We start from the raw sequence: 25,608 nt of genomic DNA, 5'->3' as shown, positions 1-25,608 counted from the left end.
ATGTACCCCACTAGCGAATAACTAGCAGCAGTGTGTGTGAATGTGGCAACCGAGGTAGACAGGGAGGGGTAGATAGACTGACCGGACCAGGTTTTTTTTTTGTTGTCTTCGTCCTTTCTTTTTCTTTTCTCTCAGTGCCAAGTGTGTGCTCTTTCTGTGACGCCACGGCGGTAAACTTGCCCGTAGACGTGACCGCCCGGCTGCCGTTGCTTCTCCTCGGGACGAACCGTTGTGAAAACAGCCCAGAAGAAAGAAGAAAAAAAAGGGAGAAACAACATGGGGCGATAATTAAAAAAAAAAAAGGTGTTGTGTTCTGGACCGACGATGAGTCTCTGGGAGGATCCGTAAAGCTTATTTATTTTTATTTATTCCCCTCTTCCCTTTCCCTTCTGTCGCTTTTTTTTGGTTTTATTTTTGAAATTGTCTCCTCCCTTCCTCATTCGGGAGGTTTACTATTTTTTTCCAAGAAGGGGGAAAAGGCAACGGGATACGTTACAAGAGGACTGAAGGATGGACCAAGCCGGCATCCTGAGAAAGTTTATCCAGGGGGTGAAGGCCATGAGCGAGGGGGACGAGGAGAGGGGAGAGGACAACTTCGGCAGCGACTTTATGGTGGGTCCAAAATCTACACGAGCTCACCTAGCCTCAGTTACCTTACACCCACCTCAGCCAAACCTCCCACCACATCTAAACACCCCCCCCCCCTTTTTCACCACCATATCCCACCCCGGGGCGGCCACTCTTCCTCTTGCCCCGTTTCCAGGCTTCACATGGCGGCCTAGCATTGTCCGCCAAACCACAGATACACCGCCGGCTCCCAGAGAGGAGACACCTTCACTACTTCTTCTCGGGGGGGGGGGGGGGTTTAAATGCTGTGCTAATGCACAGTTACTGTGGCTTACTGATAGCAGTGATGTCCTCTGTCACACTCACTGAGCAATGACCAAACTGAGCTTAATTGTCACGTATTATTTCCCACGGTCTACCTGCGGTGTGCCTGTGCATCATTGTGTTTTAGCCCATTGCTACAAATGTCTATGACATATTTATAGAATGGCTGCATGGTCGGTTACTCAGTAGGGGTGTTGAACGTGTTTGGTAGTGGATGAAAAACACAGGAGTTGGTTCAATAGCTTTATTGACTAAATCTAGTTTCCCCCAGTTGTCAATTGATTGCACCTTTTGATGATATAAATTGGGTGCACACCTTATTTGAGACACCATATAAAGCGATCAAATTCAACTGCACCAAAGTGTAGCCTCCCGGACGACCGCGTCATTGATTCAAGTTTAAAGCCTAACATAGACTTCATGTGGGTTGGAGGAACTGGCAACTGAGTGTATATTTACCCAGGGGGGTGGGGAGGAAGACCAAAAACCTAATCTGTCCCTCCTCTCTCTTGTTGTCCCTCCATAGTTTTGGGCTGCAAGATGTATCCTGCTTGTGAACGCTGAGGTTATATTTCATAATATAGCAAATTATTACAGAATTTTGTTCGTCTACTACTTTCTGGCACGCGGAAAGAAACATTCATTCTTAAATATTGGCACCACATTTTGTTTGCCTTGTTCTGCCTGCTGACCCGTTGTCATACCCACAATGCATCCCTGGATGTTGCGATTTTTTTTCAACTCCCTTCTCCAAACAGTTCTTGATCCAGGCTGGTGAAGTTGCGCAAATGGCCACAACCAGAATGTCGCTTCTGTAATACCAATTGCTCCACTATTTGGTCATACAAGGGTCACGGTTTTGATTGAGATACGTTAGGAAATGAGGTGCTAGCTGCGAGATACGAGCACTTTTAGTCGGAGTCGGAGAGAAACAGGCCTCAATTACTGTTGAACTAGATTGAGTGTTTGGATTTCCTTTTATGATTCTCACCATGTCACAAGTTAAATGTCGGTTTGTTTTCTTGTTCTGTAGTTTGATTGTTTGTGAAAGGGGCAAATCTGTGTGTGGGATAACTTTCTTATTTTTTCTCTTTCTCACACACACACACACACACACACTTCATTCTCCTCACTTCCCTACTTCATCCGAGCTGCTTGCTGGAGCTTGCAACATTCTTTCTTGGCCCATTTCATAACATTTTGCCCTGGCTTTAAACCTAGAGCTTTATCAACTCCTGGGTTCACTTTGGATAAAAGCTAGACAATTTGTCGAGCTTCTTACGCCGAAAATAGGGCTCTAACAAACTCCAAAATAAGGAAACCTGTGAGTGTCTGTGTCCAGTTGTGCCAATGTTGTGAAACGGAGGCAGCGTATTAAAGAACACTACGAGCTCGGGCCCTGTGAGCGGCATTGAGCAAGTGCTTTATGGATGAACATGCGATCGTATCTCTGCTATTAAGAGGACATTTCATTGGCCCCATCCGTTCTTTACGTTGATCTTAACTTCTTTGCGTACAGTTGTCCGGGGCTAAGCGCGGCTGCTTTCATAAGCAGCGCCGGTCCTCTCATTCAAACGTCTTGTTGGACGACCTGCTTACAGACACAGTCCTGCGCTGTCTGCCACTGGGAGGAACCACAGGAGAGGTGATCTTACTGCTTGTGGGTGGGAAATTAGGAGTGTCTTCAGAAATCCCCCCCCCCCTTTTTTTCCTAAACATCGTGAACACCACCAAGTGCTTGTCATAACTTGATCCTTCATGTGATGGCTATTCAGTCCCCCCTCTGCCCCCTTTTTAAATGAGCGTTATTGACATGAAACACAATAATTCCTTTCTAGAATGAGCGATATTTCCTTTTAGCCTTTCGGCTATTAGACATCCCTCCGGACAGTAACATGACTAGAGCTCATGTAAGCAGCATCTTTGTGCCGTCTAAAGGCTCCATGTCTTCAATTATACATTGTATTTGTTAAATCAAAATGTCTTTTCCAGTAATCCAGTGCTTTTTGTGCTTGGATACTTTAGGTTGACGGATTTCACGTTAACAGGGCTTCGAGCTAAGTTTGCTTTCAGGTGGCAACACCTGCCGGTGAATGTAGAGTTTCATCTCTATTATTCATCAGCATGTCTGCAAGAAAACATGTTCTGTTTGAGCACAGGTGTTGTGGGGGGGTCACCGTACCGAGCGCAGTCGAGACTCTGTTGCTCTGTCGCACCAATTTCGAGCCTAGCGTGAAGCTCTCAATTACTGGAGTCGAACTCGACAATTCCTCCAGCACACAGGGCGTGCTCCTTTGAACGCTGAGTCACCAGAACGCCCTGACATGACACCCGCTCCGACTGCTTATTGTTGTTTATATATAGAATGGGATTTATTGGCATAATTACAATGTGCTGGAAGGGCCACAAGTCAAATGTTCTAATGCTCCTTCTGCAGCTGTTCGATGTAACAGGAACAGTTTTGCCTTTTCAGCACCCAAATGTAAGAAGTCTAATTTCTTTTTACAACACATATGAAACCACGTGTTTACGGGTGGAGAATTAAAGGTTGTTTTGCTTTATTGTTTTTTTTTGCAGTCTGCTCTTTTTATTGTTGCTAAGCAACCACCTAATGCATGCCAACGTTGGCTTACCAAAAACGATGAACTGTACGCCAACCAAATGTTAAAGGTATGGTTGAAATGAATAAAAATAACTCACCTGAAATCTCAAGTACTGCTCTCTTTTTCCAGCTGCAGTTTCCTGAGAGGTGATTGTTGCTATTGTTGGTAAAGTCTTGATGTGGCGATGGTTGGTAAAAGCCGACCCGTCTCATAGCCCAGAGTGTCTAGAGAAGTCTCTGTATTAAGGGAGAACGTGAATGACAAGAAGAATCATTTTTTTTATTTTGCACCCTCGAAGCCTTTACTAGTTGGCATTGTTTATATCCATTTAATTTCAAGAGGTTCAACTTAATTAAATAATTAAATGCTCTAGTACCTAATTCAACAGTCTACACAAATAGGCCTCGGCATGTTTTTCTTAATTGAATATGGAAATATTCAATTTACAATTTATTGAACTACCATTAAAAATGCCATATCGTATTTCTGAGATATCAAATGTCCTGGTTTTGGCACTTGATTTTCTCTGTATTTTTCTATAATTTCTTGACCATCCACTTTTTTACGTACTGGTAATGGGTAACACCAGATATATTACTAGCTAGCTTCCAGCTAAAAGCACATTAAAGAGCACACAACGCGCTACGAAGAGATCCCTCCGATCGGAGAACAGAATCACAAATCATCTGACGTCTCTATTGCTTTTTTCCCCATCAATGCAATGAGGCGGTAAATGTCGCAATCAGACCCGTCCAAAGTTATATTGCTGACTCACAAATCTGGCTTTGTGGAAAAGGAGCTTCACCCATCGATGGGCAGAGGTACCAACTGCTTGCCGCCGGGGAGACTTGTGTTTTGCTCCTCACTTTTGGTGCATAGCTTTCCGTGGGAGGAAAAGTGTCCACATTTTCTTCTAAGGACGCTCTTCTTTAAAGGCTTGCTCACTTTTTAGATCTGATGTAAGAAGTGTGTCTTTGTGCTTATGCACAGCAAGTGACCCTCTAATAATGTTCAGGTGTCAACCGGGTGAGGTGTCATAGGAGTGGAGTTCGGCTCTAGATGGGTTGACCCATCAACCGCTCTGGCTCACCCTCCGATCCGGCCTCCCCGTTGGATCCTTCTCCTTTTTGTGGCTGCTGTTATCAATGTAAGCACCGTTAGCTGCCAACAGCCGGATCAGCCTCCGCGTTTGGACCAGTTTATAGCACCTTTTTTTTATAACTTATGCAAAATCTTACATGTTGTCAAACACAGCCGAGAACAAATTTTGTTTCCAACGCGTTGCATCTTTTTTTGGCGTCTATGAGATAGGAGATACTTTTGCGTGCTTTTTAAATTTTATTTTTATGGAGGTGTAATAACCATTTCACAGGTCCAGTAAATGTAGCTTGGAGGCGGTTTGAGTTGGAAATGAGGAGAGATGAAAGAAGCACAAACTAAACAGACCACTGGGCCAAAAAAACCCAAATCTGACTGACAGTCATGTGTGGCGTCAATTATGAATACCGTGGCATTGGTGCACAGGCTCAACGCTGGCGTCAACATTGTTTCCTAAGACCTGTTTCAAACATACATGATCAGCCAATGTGTTAGTGTGTTGTGTTCCCGAGCCACGCATCAAAGAAAGCGAAACAAAATTGCCAACACACACGCTTTGCTAAACGCGTGTCCCGCTGGGCAGAGGTATAAACACTTGGGGGGGCTAGAAAATGAGATGTGACCATGCCCTAAATGCTTGTGTGTGTGTGTGTGTGTGCGTGCGCTTGCTTGTTGTAGTGGGTTTGTGGTTAGCAGCTATTTTCACAGTTCACCAAGGGGCTTCCCCATGTCCTGAGTTTTTGTGTCTGCATTTTAAGTGCTTGCACACATATCTAAGCCTGCAGCAAATGATCTGGAAGGCTTCATGCAACATCTCACTGGTCAGGGATGCAAGAAGCCCATTTGTGGTCAAGTGCCAGTTTATACCTTGTTTTTTTGGAGCTCAGTGGACTTAGAGGTTGTTCAAAGTTCTCTTGGATTAACTCGGCTGAGGGAGTCAACTGAAGTCCAACGCTTTAAGTTTCAGTAGTTTTGTAATTTGGGGTTTTAACTGTCAGAAGCTTCCATTGCCGACTGAGAAATGAGGGGCAGATGTTTGCACGGCCTTTTATTGGCTTGTTTGTGTGCGTGCATGCGGTGGGGTTCGCTGCAGGGGTCGGCTGGTGTGTGTGTGTGTGTGTGTGTGTGTGTGTGTGTGTGTGTGTGCGCGCTGCAAGTAACCACTGTTAGCCTGCTTCATGTTACTGTAACAAGTCTTGTTAGCAATTTCCTCTGGTGTCACAAGCCCCAACCACCCCTTCCCATGGCTTAACCCAGAAACCCTGAGCCGGGTGTTTCTCAGAAGAAAGCCCAATATTTCCGCTCTGGAGTAAATTAGACGCCATGTTACAGAATCAGGCTTGTGAGACCAGCCCCCCCGTCCCCCCCTCTGATCCTCACATGGTGGTCTGCTGGAGAATGGCACTACTCATTGGAGCAGGATGTCCCGGATGGCTTTATTGACTGTATTTTTTATTATCTTTCGTAGCACTTTTTTATTTATCTCATATCAAGTCCCTGTTCCAGACACAGTAATTGTTTACATTTTATCGTTATCTTACCATTGTTCTTGTGTCATGACATTTTTTCATTGTCAAGCAGTGTGGTATACACAAATCCACAATTTTAACACTGCCTTCAAAAGGAGTGTGTCAATAAAAAAAATGTAAATAGGAAGGGGGCACAATAGGATGACTTCATAATAATTTTCTCCATCTCCGTTTTGTCTCCTGACCCCCCCCCCCGGCTCATTAATCAAATTGAGGCATATGAGAAGGTTTCTCACACGCAGCATACTGTGTGAGTCCGTGTCCTGTGCAGGCCACGCACGGATGTGTGGTCCCAGAGGAAGCATCCTCCAGAAAGTAACGGCGCTTTTTTACCAAATGGCCCGGTTGATCCGATTGCTTTCAATTCAGGCCAGGTGTTTCCAGAAGTCAGTGGGACTCTGTGTACGACACACACACACACACACACACTATGTCACTGCGGTCACAAACGCAGCCACTGCATACATAATTCTTTTTAGCTCTTGCTTTTTTTTCTTTCATAGTCAAGTTCACTCTGAGTGCATTCTGCAAATGCAATTGATACAATTATGCTCAGATATTCGGTCAGACGTGTTTAGGGGACTGAAAATTAAAAGTAATGAGCGATATACCTAGAAAGGCCAACCTGACGGCTAATGGATAAACCCATTCTTTGTGTGTGTACGCGCGCGCCACTGACCTATATTGGCAGGGCAGCCACAATGTGGACAGGGCTGCACATTGCATGCATGTGGGCACGTTTACATGCGTCTACGCAGCTTTGGCACCTAGTGCTGGTTGTCTGACGTTATCTTTGTCGGGATCTTTAGCTAACGAGGAGGTCTTACACACATATGACCGGTTATCTTAAAAAATAAAAATCAATCTTGTATGAAGCTGCAGCTTAGCATAAAAACAGTAAAAGCGGGGTTTATAGCTAGCTGGACTAAAGGGTCAATATCTTCCTATCTGCAACTAATTTTCACAAATGATGTCTTTCCCATATAGACTATGGACAAGAAACTTGTCATCTAACTCTTTGCAAGAAATGCACCATTCCTCAAAAGCTGCTCTTTATTTTTGCCGCTCTTCCTGTAGCAACTACCTTCTTTTTGTTTTTTATTCAGCATTTGGTGCGCCCACCTTTTTTCATAATTCTGCTGCTTTTTCTGTTGTCGGTCGACGTATAGACTCGACCACTCGGACCCTTTTTAGTTTCCCCACTGTGTCAGTGTATCTTTCCCCCTCGCAGTGCGGGAGATTGATTTCTCTGAGTGCTTTGCAAGAGGTGACCTATTTTAGCTTATGCATTTGTGTTTGTGTATCTGCATGGAAGGTGACCGTCAGCACGGCCCTAACACCTTCCCTTCCTGTACGTACACACACAATTTCTTTCTATCCGCAGGAAGAGCATATTTTCTGCCCCATCAGTGCTTACGGCTGAGTTTTTTTTTTTTTTTTTTTAAAGGAGAGAATGTTTGTGAATAATTCAGTGTGCAAAAGGTACAGCGATGCTGACTTATTCAACCAGGAGACAGAAAGTTAGACCTGCTAGCAGCTACATCTCTCCCTTTTCACCTCCACCTCCCCACTGCTCCGTCTGGCTCTCTAGACATTTATTTTTTTTTTTAATCCTGGTTTCTTCTCTCCGTGTCCTTGTCTTCTTTTCCATAGTCTCTCCATCTGCCCTGTCTCTCTCTCTCTGTCTGTGTCCGGTAACTGCCCCACATCCTTAAGCCATTTCAGAGCCAAGTCTAGTCATTGTGAAGAAATGTGTCTGCGAACACGCATGACTCAGTCACACCCTGAAAGGGGTCTGTGAAGTAGGCACAGAGTTTGTTTGGGTGTGTGTGTGTGTGTGTGCGTGTGGAAGTCGAGCGTTCACAGAGGAAACGGGCCAACTCAGTCGTGCTGTTGTACTTGTCTGACTGCTGATGGCAAGTTGGAAAATAATACTAACAGAATGGAGCAGAAAGGTGAAAATCAAATAAGCAGAGCCATAACAATGTGACAAAGACTTTCAATCGTTAGGTCGAAAATAAATGTTTTTAAAACAATGGTCGAAATACAACAAAGCTTTGCTAGATGCAAACCGGGTGCAGGGATGAACTAGTGCTAAATGTTTAAGATGAAAAGTAATCTAGTACATTTTGCAGACTAGACCACAAAAGTGCAGCAGAGTTGGTTTTGCTGATTTTTAAATGTCCTTTTAAATGTGTGAAAGACATCAAAAATGGTTTGAGTTTTCTAGTGTTGTGTCACAAACTAGAATTAACTGCGTAACACTTTGATCATCTCATCATCTTCTTTATCATATCCTCCTTCTCCCCCCTTTTCCCTGCTTCCTCACACTTAAAACAAGGTACAGAGCAGCAGGCAAAGACTGTCCCTCTGCTTTATTTCTTACACGCGTGTGTGTGTGTGTGTGTGTTATGTAACAGGAAGTAAGCGTAATTAGAAACAGGGTCTGTCTGCGTGACAGTGGAAAGAAAAGGGACAAACGGTGAGACAGAAGGTAGCTGGCTCCTCATCCAATTTATTTTTTCATAGTATCAAATAAAAAAGCTGGTTCAAAGCGTTATTGCATTTGAAATATGGCTCCGCCCCTCAGATCCTCCTCTTATCTTATAACGAAGCTTCCATAATCTTGAGGAAAAAGCTACCTGGAAGCCTAACGAGTATCGTCGGTCACACGGACAGAATGCTGATGGAACCGTGTCTCTAAAAGCTGTTTCCAGTCGAGGGGTTCGGAGGTGATGGAGGTGTAAGCCCGGAATGAAAAGCGCTGAAACGTCTGTGAGCTGGGTACTGAAGTTGTTATTTGTTTTCATCCCTTGCTAATCCTCTCCAATTTGACCCCGTGATTATACAAGTCGTGGGCGCGTGGAAGCATGCAATCTTTCCCTAAATAGCGGCTGACTTAGTCGTGTATAGATTAGAACTAGCGATTCAGCGGCGAGACGAATCCTGGATTACGTGGTTCAGAATGATGAGGTTTGTAGTCTTCAACATGGGAATCGCCTTTGACTTCCCCGCTTATTGCAAACGAGGGGCAGAGGGAAGAGTAAATACATATCAATACAGACTTCATCTCCACATAATGTGTCTTGTGGGTTGGGAGGATCACGAACCATCACGAATCCCTGCTGCACTGCCTTTCTCTTGCTCATTGTGTGTCTTCAGTGGGTGTGTTTGTGTGTGTGTTTTCTTCCCGGGCTCCGGCCCAGCACAGAAGCAGACCTCTGCTAGAAATGTAATTCACATGGGGCCAGAGGAGCTCTAATGCTATTACACACAATTGAACACACGCACAGCTGCGTTGCCGCCCACAGCCTTGCTGTGTACCTCGCTGTGTGCTCGCCCATCTTCCTCTCCATTGTCTTCCCTGCCTCGGCTCGTCGTGGTGGTTCAAAAAGATGAGGGATGCAAAAGGAAAGTCAGAAAACTCATTGTGTCTTCAGGGCGATGAGCGTGCGTGCGTGTACTCGGTCAACTCGTCCGTTTATGAAAGCATGTAAGCCCCGTGTCAAAAAGACGACTTTGAGAGGAAAACACAAAGGAAAAGCCGTGGTGGTCTTTTTAAAAATGATCTCTTGCAACGATGCGACTTGTGAATTTCTAATAGTGTTCTTCGGGGTGGGTAAAAAAGTATTAACTGTATTTCGTATTCAATTGAACAGACCAGCTACGCAACAGTTTTAGTCCAAATCACTTACGGATTTAACATTTTTAGCATGGTCTCTGCTTTTTATGGTTGTATATTTCCCAGTTGTAGTAGAAATTAGGTTATGACAAAAATAAAAGACCTGAGGTTTGAGACTTCTAAAGAAAGTGTGTCTGTGTGTGAATTGGTAACAGCGCTTGCTGACCAAATGTTTTCATTAGATTTGACTTCTGAAATCACCCACCTGCTATTGTGAAATTGTGTCAATCTCGTCTCAAATGAACCTCGGCAGAGAGGGCTTTAAAGCGGGCTTTTTAATATCCGACACGGGGTTTTAATACGGAGAATGTTTTCAGCACTCTGTACTGGGGGCCTGAAGCCTCCTCCTGCTCACTAAGGTGACCCGTGGAGTTGGTCACCCAGTAATATGGACTCAACCGAACTCAACGAGACAATGGAATGGCAGTTTTAAGTGGGGGCTTCAGCAGGTTGTGATAAGCTGATCATTTTAGTGAGAGTTTCTCTCAAAAGTCAGTTGAGATGCAACACAGCGACTTGCAGACGGATCACAAGTGTCCTTGTGAGTCATTTTCATGCCTGACCAAACAAATCAAATATCTGGCTTTACACAGACGCAAAGATCCAGCAAATCAAATATTGCCACAAGGCGGCCATCTTATCCTCCATTCATATCTTATTGTGTTGTTATGTATGAGGTTTTTTTTTAAACTCAAACATAAACTTGCAATGGTCGAAGCCACCTGCGATCAGAAAACAAGAGATCTTGTAGTTGTCCCCCCCCCCACATCAACACAATGTGTCTTTATCAATGTCAGCTACTATTAGATTTGACTGCACTTATTGTAATGCGCGTCAAGAGTGGATTTATATGTGAGGGGGTGCGGGGGCTGTGGTATTAGCGGCGGTGTGAATGTAGAGCGAAGGGTTGCTTCAGAGCAAATATACATTAAATACAGCTCAGTGGAATATTTTTAACACCCCAGATTCAAGTTTCATATCCAACCCGTTTGTCATGACGCTTTTCTTTGAATCTGAACCATGCAGAGAAGACAGATACATAATTAGCATCTACTAAATCTGTTTTTCTTTTCTATTCCAGCGGTTACGACGGTTGTCGACGAAATATCGGACGGAGAAGATCTACCCCACCAACGTAGGAGAGAGGGAGGAGAATGTCAAGAAGAACCGATATAAAGATATACTGCCATGTAAGAACAGGTCCACACTGATACAATAGTCTATTCATGTAAATTGGGAAACCTGGCAGCTGGATTCACATACCTCAACAACACTAAAGCTAGTTTTAAAAACAATGCAGTTATACAATACAGTTGGTTGCATGCAACATAGATACCGATTTAGATATAGATTTCACTTCCTATTACTATCTTATTTATTGTCGGACGAGACGGACAAATGTCTGCAGACCACAAGTGACGACTATAACGATAACCTTCCTTTGATGACATTAGTAAATGCAACACTTCATTTTCACTCAATAACACATCACTATTTCATCTGTAGGAAAAGCATGTCTCTCAGCGTTGAGATATTATGCGTTTATCCTCTTTGTGTAAAAAGAAAAGTCCCTTTGTGCGCCAGAAAGAATAACACATTGACGTTGAACACATTGTGAGATACCAGCGCTGTCTAGTTTCTTAAGACTCGCTGGTTTGATGAAAGGGAATGTAGTTGGACACTGACTGACTGACTCGACACATAAGTTCAGTCAGCGTGTCATGTTTGTAGAAATATGGTCAAGTCCACGTGGAGCGTATGCTGTTGCTCTGCATACGCTTGCTCTCTCTACTCCATGACCTCGGGGGAAGCTTCCATGACCCCAAACATCTGTCCTCCTTTCTGTTTTTTTAAATATCTTTATTCTCTTTGTTTCTGCTACGTTGTTCCATCCATCTTCATTCATTATGCCTTTCGGTGAATGAGCTGCTTTGGCAGAGAAGAACCACTTCATCCGTAACAGATGCGTCCACACACACACACACACACACACACTTAGGAACGAGGCTGTTGCTGTGTGTTTATTAATCTTTGTTTTACAATTCTCTTCAGCGTGTCCTCGTTGGTACTGTTTGTGTTTCAACACATCACATTTGATCCACTTATCTTTTCTCTTTTTTGTAATCCTTCTCTACAGAAAATATTTCCTAATACATCACGGTATAAATGTATGTGTCCTTTCTTTCTATCCTCCCCAGTTGATCACTCCAGGGTGAAGCTGACGTTAAAAACTACCAATCAGGACACAGATTACGTCAATGCCAACTTCATCAAGGTAAAAAAACGCTGCTGAAATTCCTTTGCTTTGTTTCTTGACACTTTGAGTACAGTCCCAAAGACATTTTTGTGATGTGAAGTGCTAACTCAACCACAGGAACGTCCACAGTGAGATAAAGTGCTTTTACCCACCCACGGTTTTGCATTTGTAAAAAATCTTTTCTTCTTCTCCCTGCAGGGTATGGACGGCCCCGAGGCCTATATCGCGACTCAGGGCCCACTACCCAACACTGTGGCCGACTTCTGGAGGATGAACTGGGAGTACAACGTAGCTGTGAGTACGGCTCGTTGGACGGGACAGACTCTCGACGTTTACTGAACGGCAACCAAGCGCTGTTACTTACTGGAGAAGTGGGCGTGATGATTAAAGCAATTGCGATAAATATTTAACGCGGCTGCCAGGCAGATGCAGAGCGCTAGTGCTCGCGCCAGATGGACGGAAAGGGGAGGGGGCTGGGACCGCCTTTGACTGCAAAAACACGCTGCGATAATTCCTCCTGCGGGATCGAAGGGAGCGATCCGAGATGAAGACGTGAGATGTGTGATCCGAAAAGGTATTGATTGCAATCCTGCCTGTGTGTCTGCAGGTTATCGTGATGGCTTGTCGAGAGTTTGAGATGGGACGGGTAAGGACGTCATTTTTACTCCCCTAGCGTATGGATCTGTTGGCTTACGCATGTGTACGTCCAAGCGTTTGTACATTTGTGATTTATAATCTCCACCAAGGTCACGCCATGCTTACTGCAAATAGTTTTATTTTTTCTGTGTCTGTGCACACATGTAATATTTGGCTGGCATTTTTATTCTCAGCCAAAGCTAACTCCTGTTTCTTCTTCGGTTAGAAAAAGTGTGAGCGGTATTTCCCGCTGCTCGGGGAGCAGCCAATGAGTTTTGGCCCTTTCAAAATCTCCTGTGTAAGTAGACAAATCTGTAATATCACAGCTGTGTGTGTGTGTGTGTGTGTGTGTGTGTGTGTGTGTGTGTGTGTGTGTGTGTGTGTGTGTGTGTGTGTGTGTGTGGAGAAGGTGGGGGGGGGGGCGCTGTTGTTCTGGACTCCCGCATATCTCACATTTTGTTCCAATGACCGTTTCAGTCACGGATTGAGTGAATGTTCTCTGCTCCGTTTCTAGGAATCCGAGCAGACCAGAACGGACTACTTTATCAGGACTCTGACGGTGGAGAATGAGAACGTAAGTTCTCTTGACTTCTTGCTCAGAACTGTTCCTCAAACTGATAAAACAAGATAAAAGCATTCCCATAAAAACAGTCCACTGAAAGGCGATGAACAAATTTTTAAATAATATTTTAAATAACGCCCACATATTTACTTTCTCTTCTTGGTCCCAGCGGTTCAGCTCGCTGACCTCTTCCATCAACCCTCTTGACAAGCTTTTAAAAACAAATATTCATGCAAATATCCCTGCAGGAAACTCGGAGGATAACCCAGTTTCATTACATGAACTGGCCGGATCACGACGTCCCCTCGTCTTTTGACTCCATACTGGATATGATCGGACTAATGAGAGAATACCAAGAGAACGACGACGTCCCAATATGTGTGCACTGCAGGTAGGCACAGTACAGTACCTGCTCTGCAGAGACGCAAACACCGATCCCGCGTAACTAAGGCAACGTTTAGAGAGGAGAAAAAAGGCAGTTTCTCTTACGTGTGAGTCGAAGGATTCAGTGTTTCTGTTGTCAGTAAGCAGCAGGCGGCGGTGGTTGGTGTGTGTGCTTTGAAATTAAGTTTAGGCAACTACAAATCCACTTTGGGTAAAGGCTAGATTCCAGATATTTTTTTTGGACCATAATAACTGTGGTTGTTAGATTAGATCACATCAGGCCGGAAGTGTTCTCCTTTTAAGCAATGGAAAAAGAAAACAAAAAAAACGCCTCAAAAGATGGCCGCACCCCTTCCACCAAGAAACCACAGAGAAAACAACGATCATGGCGAAGACGTCAACAGGGGTGAAACTCGCTGATTCATGAGGCCGTAGATTTAAGTCGTCTGCTGCACACACACTGCGTGGTCTCCACGTGTGTGTAATGAGCTGTAATGAGCAGCCGGAGGACTTTTCCTGGTTCTACTGATACACAGCAGGACTTAAAGCTGGTCCGTCAGGATGTGTGGGGTTGACGTGCACGATGTGTTTGTGTGTGTGTGTTTGTGTGCGTGGAGAACCGGAGCTCGTTAGTGATTCAGAGGCTCTCCGAACAGCACGAGATGCAGTTTAATGGTTTTTGTGTGTCGGCCCTGATGCCACATGATGTTTGGCTCCTGTCTCCATCCTGTCTAGGAAAGGTGTGTTGCATACAAGCGTTCATACACGTGCATGAGAGAGAGAGAGTGTGTGTGTCTGCGTCTTTTACTTCCCCTTGCCCTTCCTCTGTTGAATCTAATCTGTGTGTCGGCACAGTGCCGGCTGTGGGAGGACGGGGGCTATCTGTGCTATCGACTACACATGGAACCTCCTCAAAGCCGGAGTATGTAAACACACACTCACTCCCGCGCATGCCTAAAACATACCTGTACGAGACAATAAAAGTCTGAGATTGAAGGGAGACTCACTCTTGTGTTGCGTTGTGTGCTTTTTCGAAGAAAATCCCCGAAGATTTTAACGTTTTTCGGTTGATCCAAGAGATGAGGACGCAACGACACTCCGCCGTGCAGACAAAGGTTTGTCCCCGTCTTCTTGTGTACACGCACACTGCACTCATACCGATTGGAGGTCTCTTTTCAGTGGAAAAATGCTCATTAGTGTTCTGATGCTGATCGTATAGCGGCAGAAACGCGTTGACGCAGCCGTGTTTCACACGTTTTTTCCACAAGGAACACCGGACCTGTGGTAAATATAGTACGATATGATATGTCTAATTGTAGAATCGATAGATTTCCTCCAGCTTGTGGAGTTCGCCGCACTGGACAGATGATCCTCAGCTGGATGGGATTTGTACCTTTTCTGTATCTATGATGTGATCTCCCCTCCTTCACACGTGCCCTGGCATTCAGAGTCATGTTAGATACATGACAGAATTGCCTTGATGGAGACCGCTGGAAGCCGGTAACTCTAATGTGATTTTCTGAAAAAGCAGCGCAGCACACTGACTGCCTTATGCGGAGAGTAATGGGATTAAGTCGGTGTGCATCACAGTTCTATTGTTTTCACACAGCTTGTGTTTCATAGCCTTGTAAATGGATGTTTTTAAGCTTATTGTGCTTTTAAAAAAAAAAATGTATTGATTCATTTTTGTATTTCTTTTCTCGTCCATTTATTCTGTTTATTTTGTTACGTCTTATTCTCCCTCCGTCTTTCTTTGTCTGTCTGTCTCTCTCCAGGAGCAGTACGAGTTAGTTCATAAAGCCATCGCCCAGCTCTTTCAGAAACAACTGCAGCGACTGGAGAGCCCGACCACCAAGATACAAGATGGCATGGTATGACATGCACACACACACACACACACACACGGTGCTCGCTGTCTGGTGTTGAAGAAAGACAGGATGTTGCGGAGTAAGACAGGAATAATTAGTCACAGGGGAGGGAGAGGGTAGGAGGAGTACTGGAGAGGGAAGCAAAGGAAAAAAACTTTTACTTCACACACACAGAGAGAGAAGATAGGAATTGGTGCGTTTGGGCAAAAATGAGCGCTCTCTGCACCGTACACGGGGGACTGCGTACAGTTAGACCGATTAAAAAAAAAAAAAACACTCTGGTAGGTCTCTTGCCCCTGGCCTTTTTAAATTTAAACCCACCCCGCGCACGCACGCACACACACACACACACAAAGTTTTCTTAATTGTCCCTGTGCCTCCTTCCATTGCACCACAATAACCAAACCTATATGTTAACTGATGTGATGAATTCATCTCTTTTAGATAACAAAAGAAGCGACCCGAGTCTTAAAATGCAGCGCTGTAAGTATAACATTACAAACTGTTAAGGGAACGTAGCAGGTTACCCAAGAATGAATAAATAAATAAATAAAATAAATATCTGTTGTTGAGCCGTCGCTCACATCATTGTGAAGCACAGTTTGGGAAGCCACTTGGACAGCAGAAACGGTACACTTTTAGCTCTTTAGAAGAAAGTAGAATAACACCCAAGTTATTTTCACACCTAGCAATCATTTTTTAAATAAAAAAAGCATCCTGTCAAATCTGGGTGATTCCCTGCTACTTTGAACACAAAATAATTGTCTTTTTCCAAAACTAGCTGCTGTTGTAAAATATAGCAAAATCAATTCCCCGACGCTGTCACACAGATATGTGAGAATAAAATCCAGAGAACAGAAGCATCAATGTGACAGTGTGCTGAGACGGACCAAACTAAAGGCAGAGGACACAGAGGGACGATGAGCGAGTGCATTGGCAACCATCCAAGGGTCGACTTCCTGCCTAGGAAGCTCCGATGACATCACCTCCCTTCCCAAAATGCACCCAGAGTCTGAGAACAGACCGCTGGGAATGGGAGGTCTTTTGCAAAAAGTACATTCACAGGCACAAACGCGAGCCATGTCGACCGGAGGACAAACTCGGACTCACTTTCTAAACTCCTCCTTTTGGAAACGGGGAGAAGAGAGAAGATTTAGCTTCATAAAATTGTCGTAAAGTCAAAGACTCCCAGAAGACCTCATCAGTGTGCTGTACTGACTCAGTCCACGCATTGACTCATGACAAGTCAGCAATTGTTGAAACACCCACGTAGGTGCTCTCAATGGCGATAATAATAATAGGCATACACACGTCACACATACACGCACAGATTTCTGCTTGCGCAACGGCGGCACAGTATGTAGGAAGCAGCCTAGTGCGACCACATTGGGCGGCTTCTTTTTCCGCCTGTGCTCCAGAAACATGTAAGAGAGTAAGTAGGAGTCTCTGCAGATCAAAAAGGATACCTTTTAGACAACTTCACATATCAGTTTGCTAGATAGAATAGTTAAACCATCCTTAATCCTGTTAAGGTCACGTACACTCTGACAGAGCGGCACGCTGACGGCAGCTCAGCTGATCATTCACAACTCAAAGCTCGATTGAGTTTCTTGTAACGATAGGAATCCATAAAAACCTCAGAAGAATAATGTAAAAGGGAGGCCAAATCCTGAGTGAAAATGATTTGGCACGCTATAAAAAGGCATTTTGTTCCCTTAAGACCTGTCAAACTCAATTTTAATTTTGTGTTCACAGATTGTTTTATACTTTCCATTACTTCAGTAGGCTATACTGCAACTTTAGTGGCAGAATTCCTGTCTTTGTGTAGAAACACAGGTTTTCATTACACAACTGTGTGTGTGTGTGTTGTCCAGAACGACAGCAGTCCAGATAAAGCAGGCCACCACTCGGATGACGACAGATGGGACACGCCTCCTCCGAAACCTCCCCGCGTACGCAGGTGAGACAAAAAAAAAAAATCCTGGCACTGCAGTTTGTGCAGCGCGTGCGCAGTCAAAAACATAATTTCAACCCGGCCAAACCGGAGCAGCGGCGTTGTTTGTGAGCTTTTATTAATAGATAATTAAGAATGCTGTGTGATGTTGCGTGTGCCACAGCCCCTTCGGCTAGTTGAAGTAGGTCTGTTGTGTCTTCTTTCACCCGCGCCTCCCATTCTCTGCCCCGTTTCCTCCCTCTCGCCTCGTTTTTTTAATCTTAGTAGGTATCTTATTCACTGTCATCCCCCACTTTTTTCTTTTTCTTTTGGGGATTCATCCACAAAAGGTTGTTCAAGCAGCAAAAAATACACTTTTTAACTGTTTTCTTTTATTTATTTTAAATATCCCCTGAGACATCTTGTTGCTAGGGGACTGTTTTTAACATAGATGTGGTCATTGACGCATATTTTCATCGCCCCAATTCTAAACCTTCATATTGGGGGGGATAAAAACGTGTATCGCGGCCAACGATACCTGACCTTTGCCGTGTTCTTGCTAAAACGATCGCCCTCCCATGGGATTTTATGCCGGTTTGAGGGGAAAGAACCCGCTCTTTCAGAGATCCTTCTTTTGGGGATGTCGCTGCAAGCGATCTGTTTACTGAAAAGATTCTTTCCTGCTCAAAGTAAAACAGGCACATTTGAGCTCCGACTCGCTACCAAAATGAGTGTCTTTCCTGGAGGATTATTGACTCCTGAATCCCAGCATGTGTGTTTTTCTGTCTGTCGTCCCTCGGTTTCCTGTAGGAATAATGTGCGGGCCTACGTAAAGCCGGGGAGTATTTCCGTATTTGAAAGAGCTATTTTTACTATTATATTATTTGCTATTTTAGATTCTGTGACTTCGGAATTTATTTGTTTAGCTTTTCTTTTACTAAAAAGGAAAACACCAAACTTAAGACTGCATTCAAATGCTGCATTTGACTTGTTTTATTCCATTTCAAGGAGTTTTGTTGAACAATGTGTTACTTTCCCACAGTAAATCTAAATAGCTAAATACAGCTACACAACTCTGTTGTCTTTACTAAAACAGTGTTTCCTGCTAGCACAGATATAGCTATTAAGCCTCCTTCATGAAGCGCTCTCTTTTGACCACAGCCATCGTTGAAGGCTTGTTAATCATAAATTAATACACCGCACAGTTTGTTAGAGAGCCGTCTCCTCTCCAGATCTGTGTAGTTTGAGGTTTGCAATTCTTCTGTTATGTGCCTTTATGAAACCTGTCTCTTTGAAGTCCCCTTACCCAACACCGATTAAAAAAAGAAAAAGAAAAGCCCCTTCTCTCAGTGCGTTCTGTACTCATTTCCTGTGCATACACCAGCCTCCACTTATGCAGAAAGAATCCTGTTATAATACCAAAAGTCAGCTTGATTTAGTTTGAGTCACTGCAGGCTTTCCATTAATAAACAAAAATACTCATGGCAGATCGGCTCTTTCATGGAGCAGTGTCAGCCTCGTGAGGAAGTCACTGCAACTCCGATGTTGCCCAAGAAAAGGAAGTTCCCGGCCTTCTAGCTTGCAACATTGCTGTGCGTTGTTTGACTTTCTATCTGTAACACACACACACACTCGTGCAGTTGTACGTTGGCTCTTGCGTCAGCCACGCGCTTTTGATTTAGCACACTACCACATCCTCTGGGGGGGGGATGTATACTCTGTCTTGGAACATTAAAATATTGTTAAACTTTCGATTGCTGTGTGCTCAGAAACCTCAGTATCCCGTGTATGATTCACACCTCCTACACGGAGTTTACCTACAGGTGTTTATAAGTAGTTTATTAGCACCGTGCGTGTGGGAGGCTTTTGTTGAATATTGAATATTTTTTATGCAGCACTATTCCGATACTACACTTTACTGAAGTGACTGAGAGGACATCTTGTACACTTTGGGAGGTAAACATTACCTCGTTGCCACTGACCAACAGTGACTCAAGTGGGCTGCTGAACAGGAAATAATAACACGATAAAAGCAGAATACAATGCTTTCCTATCCACGTGAGACTTGTTTTCGATGCCTTCATTCAGAGATCTCCACTCTGCAGGGGCGATTCAGCCTGTCTTCAGTTCGCTTAACAACATTGGATCATGTGGGCAAACATTTAGTAACATCTGAGCACATGTTTTTTTGTCTGACATATTGCTGCTTTCTTTCTTTATTCTGCCACCTAGTGGTGGGGAAACTAAGCTTCACAGTTTCTGTGTGTAATAAATTTAGTACAAGTACATTTCATCTCCCTAATGTCATTTTCTTTCTTTTTTTAAGTTTCTGGAAGTTTGCAGAGCAATGTGATTTGCTTTTGATCCTGATTCTTTCCTCGTCATTCCGTCTCAAACCAGCGCAATAGATTTGCCCTCAAACATTCAAGCCACTCGTCTTGAAACCAAAACAGCATGCCAATCAATGATCTTTCTTTCTCTCTTTCTGTGAAGTTCGCAGGCAGAAGGCGACGTGAAGGAGGAGATACTCCAGCCCCCGGAGCCTCACCCCGTACCTCCCATCCTCACCCCGTCTCCGCCTTCGGCCTTCCCCACCGTCACCAACGTGCGGCAGGACAACGACCGCTACCACCCCAAACCTGTCATCCACGTCCTGGCTACCGCACAGGTGAGCTGCTCATACGGAGACGTGAAGATCAGCCAAAGGCTTCTCCACAATTCATTAGTTAACAAATAGATTGTTCTGCCCATCGTTTGTGTATTTTATATAATATATTTGATCTTTACTTTTAACAAAAAAAAATATATGAATTGTGCCCTTTACAATAACCTTATAAATCCTGCAGTTAAATATTCTGGGAGTTTTCACAATTTCCAGGGGGAAGAAGTTGCCGGATTCCCCTGATACACAAAATACTTTTATTTATTTTTTTAATTTCAGAATAAAGACGCTGACGAGCAGCAGAACCGATCCGACCGCAGTCCCAACAAGCACACCAGTCCCGCAGAGCCGAAAGACACAGATCTACCGAGTCAGAAACGGCAGAGTCAGGCCTCAAAAAATGATCTCAATGACAATTACAGCAACACGTTGACGTCCTCCGCCCAAAGCCAGACTCCCTCCTCGCCCCTCCCCCCGGCTGTCGAATGTTCCGGCGCTCCCCGGATTGAGAGGAAGCTGAGCATCGAGATCAAAAAAGTGCCGCTGCAGGAGGGACCTCGTAGTTTTGACACGTCCTCCGCCTCCGTCGTGGCGGTGGCAGGCGGAGGAGGAGTAGTAGGAGGAGGAGGAATAGTAGGAGGAGGAGGAGGAGGAGGAGGAGGAGGCCCGGCCAACAGCGCAGCAGCGCTGCAGAGAACCCACGCCTTCAAAGCCCGCTCCGGCACCTCCCTGCTGACGTCGAGCTCCTCGCTGTCGGAGGACTCGGGCACGGAGGGAGGGGCGGGTGGATGCGTGGAGGGTCTTGCGGGCCCCCCCGCCCGACCGAACTACCTTCCTATGACGAGCGAGAAGGGGGAGGCGCCCTGGGGAGAGAGGGCGGAGGCGAAGGCCGGCCACGCGGCGTGGGCCCAGGCGGCCTGCAACAGCCCGGAAAAACATTTCCCCAAAACCACCTCGTCGTCGTCCTGTGATCGCGTCGCTCCGTCCTCGTCCTCCCCCTCCTCCCACCTCTCCTCCTCCTGCTCCTCCTCTACCACCTCCTCAACAACACCCACAAGGACTGCCCTTAGTTTCACCAACCCGCTGCACTCCGATAACTCGGACGAGGAGGTGGGCAGAGAGATGCTCGGTGGGAAGGAGGGTTGTCGCACTAACATATCCACGGCAACGGCCGTGGTGACCACGTCGTCTCACCGCGGAGAGCAGCAGCCAGTCCGAAAGGTGTCGCCCATGTCCATCGCGGGGCAGAGCGCTGCAAGTATGTCAAGCATCTGCCTTCATTCAATCTGTCACTCTAGCTTCCTTTAACTAACTGGCTGCTTTCCTGAGTAAGAAAAGATATCCAGGAACGAGTTAAAAAGAAGTCTGTTAAATAGATCATATTTGAACATGAGCTTGATTGTTTGGGAAACATCTGAATAGTCTGACTACACAGTGAAGGAGAGTCGAGTTACTTAAGGCGGTAAAGGCACTGAGAGTAAGACTGCCAACCTGTCTTTATTATCTCCACACACACACACACACACACACACCAAGAGAAACCACACGGCAGAATCGTTTTCTGGTTCAGCAAGGAGACGAGAGGTCTCAGACAAACCACATGCTAACGATAAGTCATGTCTGTGAACACACACACACACACGTGCACACAGTGTTATACTCCTCAGCTTTGATGGAGGCACAGCGTCCAGGATGAAAGGAAGTAAAAAGAAGAGCAAGAGAGATGCTGAGAAACAAAGCCTCATTCCAAGCATGGCTGTGTGACTAATTGGTTGGTTTGCGAGAAACGCTGCAAATGTTAACCGGCAAACATCTGTCACAACATCTCTCCTCTTTCTCTTCCAGCTTATGTGTGTTTGTCGCAGCAAGCGGATTTTAGAACTAAGGAGAGAGAGAGAGAGAGAGAGAGAGAGAAAAAAACAATCCTATTTTGTGTGTTTTTATGTGTGCATGTTGGATGGTGAAGGACCGACGCTGCATGAGACTGATGAGCACACGTTGGGTCGAGCAGAGCCGCACGGCGCCGCTTTCGCGTCGGTGCGAGCACGCTGTCGTGACCCTGACATGTCGTTTTGATCCTCCGGTGTGCACAGAATGATGTGGTTCCGCCTCGCTCGATTTCAAAACCTCCAGATTCTGAAATCTTGCCGTGAGAGACTTCTTGCTGTAATTGGAGCTGACGTGGGGCGGTTGAAGTGGACGCCTGGCTTGGAGCGGGTTTTGATCTTGATTTGGGTTCAAGGCTGAATGAAGTGAGACCTAACTGCATTTTCTACTTGGATTTTACTGTGAGGGTGCATGATTTAAATTACAACCAGAATAAATAATCTCTCTGAACAGAAAGAGCCCACTCTTTTGTTTGGGCCGACAAGCTTTTTTTGAAGCACAAAAAGCCTTCAAAACAAACTTAAATCTGTGAGAATCAAATGACGGTTTCCCTCCTAATGTCTGGCATCATGCACTCCGGAGTCATTTCCAATATTCAGAATGAACATGTTGGTCTCACAGTCCTGAAGGGGCCTGGTCTGCGTTTTGGTCTGCTTGGCTTTCTGGCTCGTCGTCTCCTGGGGCTCCGGGGGGGGGGGGGGGCTCGCTTTGAGGTTCGGTTCATGACACCGCTGACGGCTGCTGTTTGTGTGGTGCCGAGGATCTAACGACCGCTTGTTGCCAAGCGGAAGCTGGTGGCTGCTTGATCTGTTGTTTGAACCGCCAATTGGTCTGTCACACTGAATTAATGTGGCACGTTGTTTTTGTAGGGCGGCGCACTCGGTGGCAAACTAACTAGAAGTACAAATAACAACAAAAATGTTTGCCTCTCCTGGCAAAAGTAATAAGAGGGCAATGAAACACAAAACAATAATATAATAAATAATATTAACAATCAGTATTCAATTATCTCATCTAATTCATTTTTTCTGCTATTGACTTTGCGTGCTTCTTGTTTATTTAAATCCATCCCCACCACGGGGCTAATGACAAAAAAAGCCACTCCTTTTTAGAGTCTCTTCAAAAGCAATACCTCGACACTTCATAGCCTCTGAGTTAATTTGCTCTGTCCTGCTGCCCCCCCCCCCCCGTCCCCCTCTGGGTGAAAGAACATTTGATTAAGGGGAGCGACCAGACTCGCTGATGGTCGACAATAAGTCATTGATACTAAAAGATTCCTTGGATGTAAAAATATAAATATATATTTTTTAACTTTAGCTAGACAGTGAAGTAAAGGAGATCCAACCGAGAGTTATTGTCAGGCTCCATAAAGCATCGCTATCAGCGCCGATACAGTTCTCAGTATTTGGCATTTGTTCATCTGATTCTTGCTGTTACAGATTGAATCACTAATTGTTTACAACCAATTTTTAAAAAAGGATGATCAAATGTATTCACGCTTTTCTGGAAAATTCAGCAGGAACATATATTCATAATATGGAGTTGGCAAAGAAATAAATAAGTTATGTTGAGAACAATAAATTATAATGGTTCAAATATATTTAACATTTAACTGCTTTTCAAACTTGTTTCAATGGAATGTTCTTGAAAATATAATAAAATATAGATAATATAAATTAAATAATATATACAGACAGAATACAGATATCTAATTTATTTGTTATAATTGCTTTACAAGGTGATTTAACAGATCATTATCATCCTTTTTGTTTTCTAGAAATCTAATATTAGAGAAATGGAGCGAAGACCAGTTTGAAGCTTTTCTCCATTTATTTTTGAATGCCGATCGCTTGCCTCCCTTTTTTTCCCGGAGAGTCATAGACGTTGCTTCTCATTTGACCTCTGACCTTTTCTTAAACCCCAGACTGCTGGGACAGCGACGACTCCCCTCCCCCCCTCCCCGCGAGAACCCCCGAGTCCTTCCTGCTGGCCACAGGTGCGTTTTTATTTTTGCATGGGTTCCCAGGTGTGTTTCCACTGCAGCGGCCTCACGGCTTCTCAAAGGAGGCGGACGCACACCGATGGACACATGAGGCTCCGTGACTTGAGACCGGTCTCATTTCCAATCGAATGGCTGGTAGTGTGAGTGACGCCGTCGGCAGCGGCCGCCGTTCGGTGCTCACGGCGCAGAGCGCCTGGGGGGGGCGGCGTGTGATTTCCTCTCCGCCGGCGCCTCGCGATGTTTGAAAGCGGACGGCCGCAGTCTCAAGGGAGCCCGTTCCTGCAGTGAGAGGCTTTACCGGTTCCCAACACTAGGGGCCACCCGTTGGCAGGAACTCTGTGTGTGTTTTATGTGTGTGTGTGTCAAGGCGAAGCTGTTCATTCTCCCTGTGAAACTCACTCTTTCTTTGTGTCGCTCTCTCTCCGTTAGACCACCTGGAAGGGAAGCCGTTGGCCTCGGCCGAATGGGGCGCTTCACACAAAGGTACGGAGCTCGCCGCTGCCCGTCTGCGTGCACGCTCCCTGTCAGACGGACCGTTGGTGTCTTTTTTTTATTTTATTTTTTTTACAAATCAGCCGGTCCACGATAACACGCCGTTTGTCAAAAGGCCCGAGAGGGAGACGGAATGAGAAAATAGAGTGGAGGAACCACAGAAAAGATAAAACACTGCGATGATGGTGGCTGCCAATTTATCGCTCCGGTAGTTTCAGTGTGTCTCTGCGACATAGACGGAATAATCGGAACAAGCTGTTGGACTTGAATACTGTAATGATTTGTTTGTAACTCTGAGCATTCATAACGAATACAAAAGGGGTATGCTTGAATTTATGTTGCTGCTGATTGACGGCCTTAAATTACCATGAACGAATATATCACACGTTGCTTTTTGGCATTGGAGGTGCCACTCAATTGGGGCCTCGAGGCCCACGTGTTTCGATTCATGCGAGAACATGTCACAGTAATACGTAAAACATAATTAGGAAATGAGTTGTGAGTAGTTGTAACACTTTTATTTATCTGCCATTTAGTATTTCCAGTCCAAACTGTATTCCACTGCTGTGACACAGCACTTAGCGCAGAGTACTTATTATTATATTCACACAATGCTTCCACCCCGCTCCTTTGTGTGCAGGCGTGTCTGAGTGCGTTAAGAAGACGTCTCCAGCTGATCCTGCATCCGCTGGCACCACAAACAACAAGGCTGACCTGGGTGGGTAAGTCTGCAGTCTGGCCACCTTTTACATGAATCTACCTCCACCCTTGTGACTGTGTGTCAGGTCTCTACTTTTTATCCAAAGATATCATTTGCACAAGTGGTTATTTATTCATTAACATGGTCAAAGTCGCTTTCATTGTAATTTGTGGCGTTGCTCTCGCATTGGCTCTGGCCTTTTTACGGCTTAAACAAACCCAGCTAAGCAGTCCTTGTCCGTCTCCTGGCAGGGTTCGGTAACCGCGGCATTCAGCCCAAAGGCCCCCGGGAACCCCCTCTGGAGTGGACATGATGGGGACCGTCCATCTGCAGGGTCCTCCCCTGTCGAGAGATCGGACCCTACCGATCTCACCTGGCTGGTCCAAGAAAAAAAAAAAAAAAGAAACCCTAGTTGATGGATG

At 45.1% G+C, this 25,608-nt stretch overlaps 1 protein-coding gene across 5 annotated transcripts; it reads left to right on the top strand.

Annotated features, from left to right (window-relative positions):
• The first annotated feature begins 11 nt into the window (after nt 1-11).
• ptpn12 (protein tyrosine phosphatase non-receptor type 12) lies at nt 12-25,595 on the top strand. 5 transcript variants are annotated; one of them, XM_037459629.2, is made up of 19 exons: nt 12-612; nt 10,885-10,993; nt 12,002-12,078; nt 12,259-12,354; nt 12,668-12,706; nt 12,923-12,994; nt 13,211-13,270; nt 13,507-13,649; nt 14,498-14,564; nt 14,680-14,757; nt 15,418-15,513; nt 15,955-15,993; nt 17,385-17,470; nt 19,937-20,111; nt 20,385-21,363; nt 23,917-23,988; nt 24,424-24,477; nt 25,127-25,204; nt 25,438-25,595. In XM_037459629.2, exons 1-19 carry the CDS (start codon nt 511-513, stop codon nt 25,497-25,499), a joined length of 2,484 nt encoding a protein of 827 aa, XP_037315526.2. In that variant the 5' UTR covers nt 12-510; the 3' UTR covers nt 25,500-25,595. The 5 variants fall into 5 exon arrangements, 4 of the variants coding, with proteins under 4 accessions (XP_037315526.2, XP_037315530.2, XP_037315529.2 ...); XM_037459633.2 differs by having other exon boundaries at nt 25,127-25,208; XM_037459632.2 differs by lacking the exon at nt 15,955-15,993.
• The last annotated feature ends 13 nt before the right edge of the window (nt 25,596-25,608 follow it).

Source organism: Pungitius pungitius, chromosome 2 (genome assembly GCF_949316345.1).
Source record: "Pungitius pungitius chromosome 2, fPunPun2.1, whole genome shotgun sequence".
Classification (NCBI taxonomy): domain Eukaryota; kingdom Metazoa; phylum Chordata; class Actinopteri; order Perciformes; family Gasterosteidae; genus Pungitius; species Pungitius pungitius.
This window is presented reverse-complemented; position numbering and strand designations above follow the sequence as displayed.

What these genes read in the sequence shown, in the direction of transcription:
- ptpn12 (XM_037459629.2), top strand. Translation starts at nt 511, where the DNA reads ATGGACCAAGCCGGCATCCTGAGAAAGTTTATCCAGGGGGTGAAGGCC. An exon ending in GGAACCTCCTCAAAGCCGGA is followed by an intron (nt 14,565 to 14,679) that starts GTATGTAAACAC and finishes GCTTTTTCGAAG; the next exon opens with AAAATCCCCGAAGATTTTAA. An exon ending in AAACCTCCCCGCGTACGCAG is followed by an intron (nt 17,471 to 19,936) that starts GTGAGACAAAAA and finishes CTTTCTGTGAAG; the next exon opens with TTCGCAGGCAGAAGGCGACG.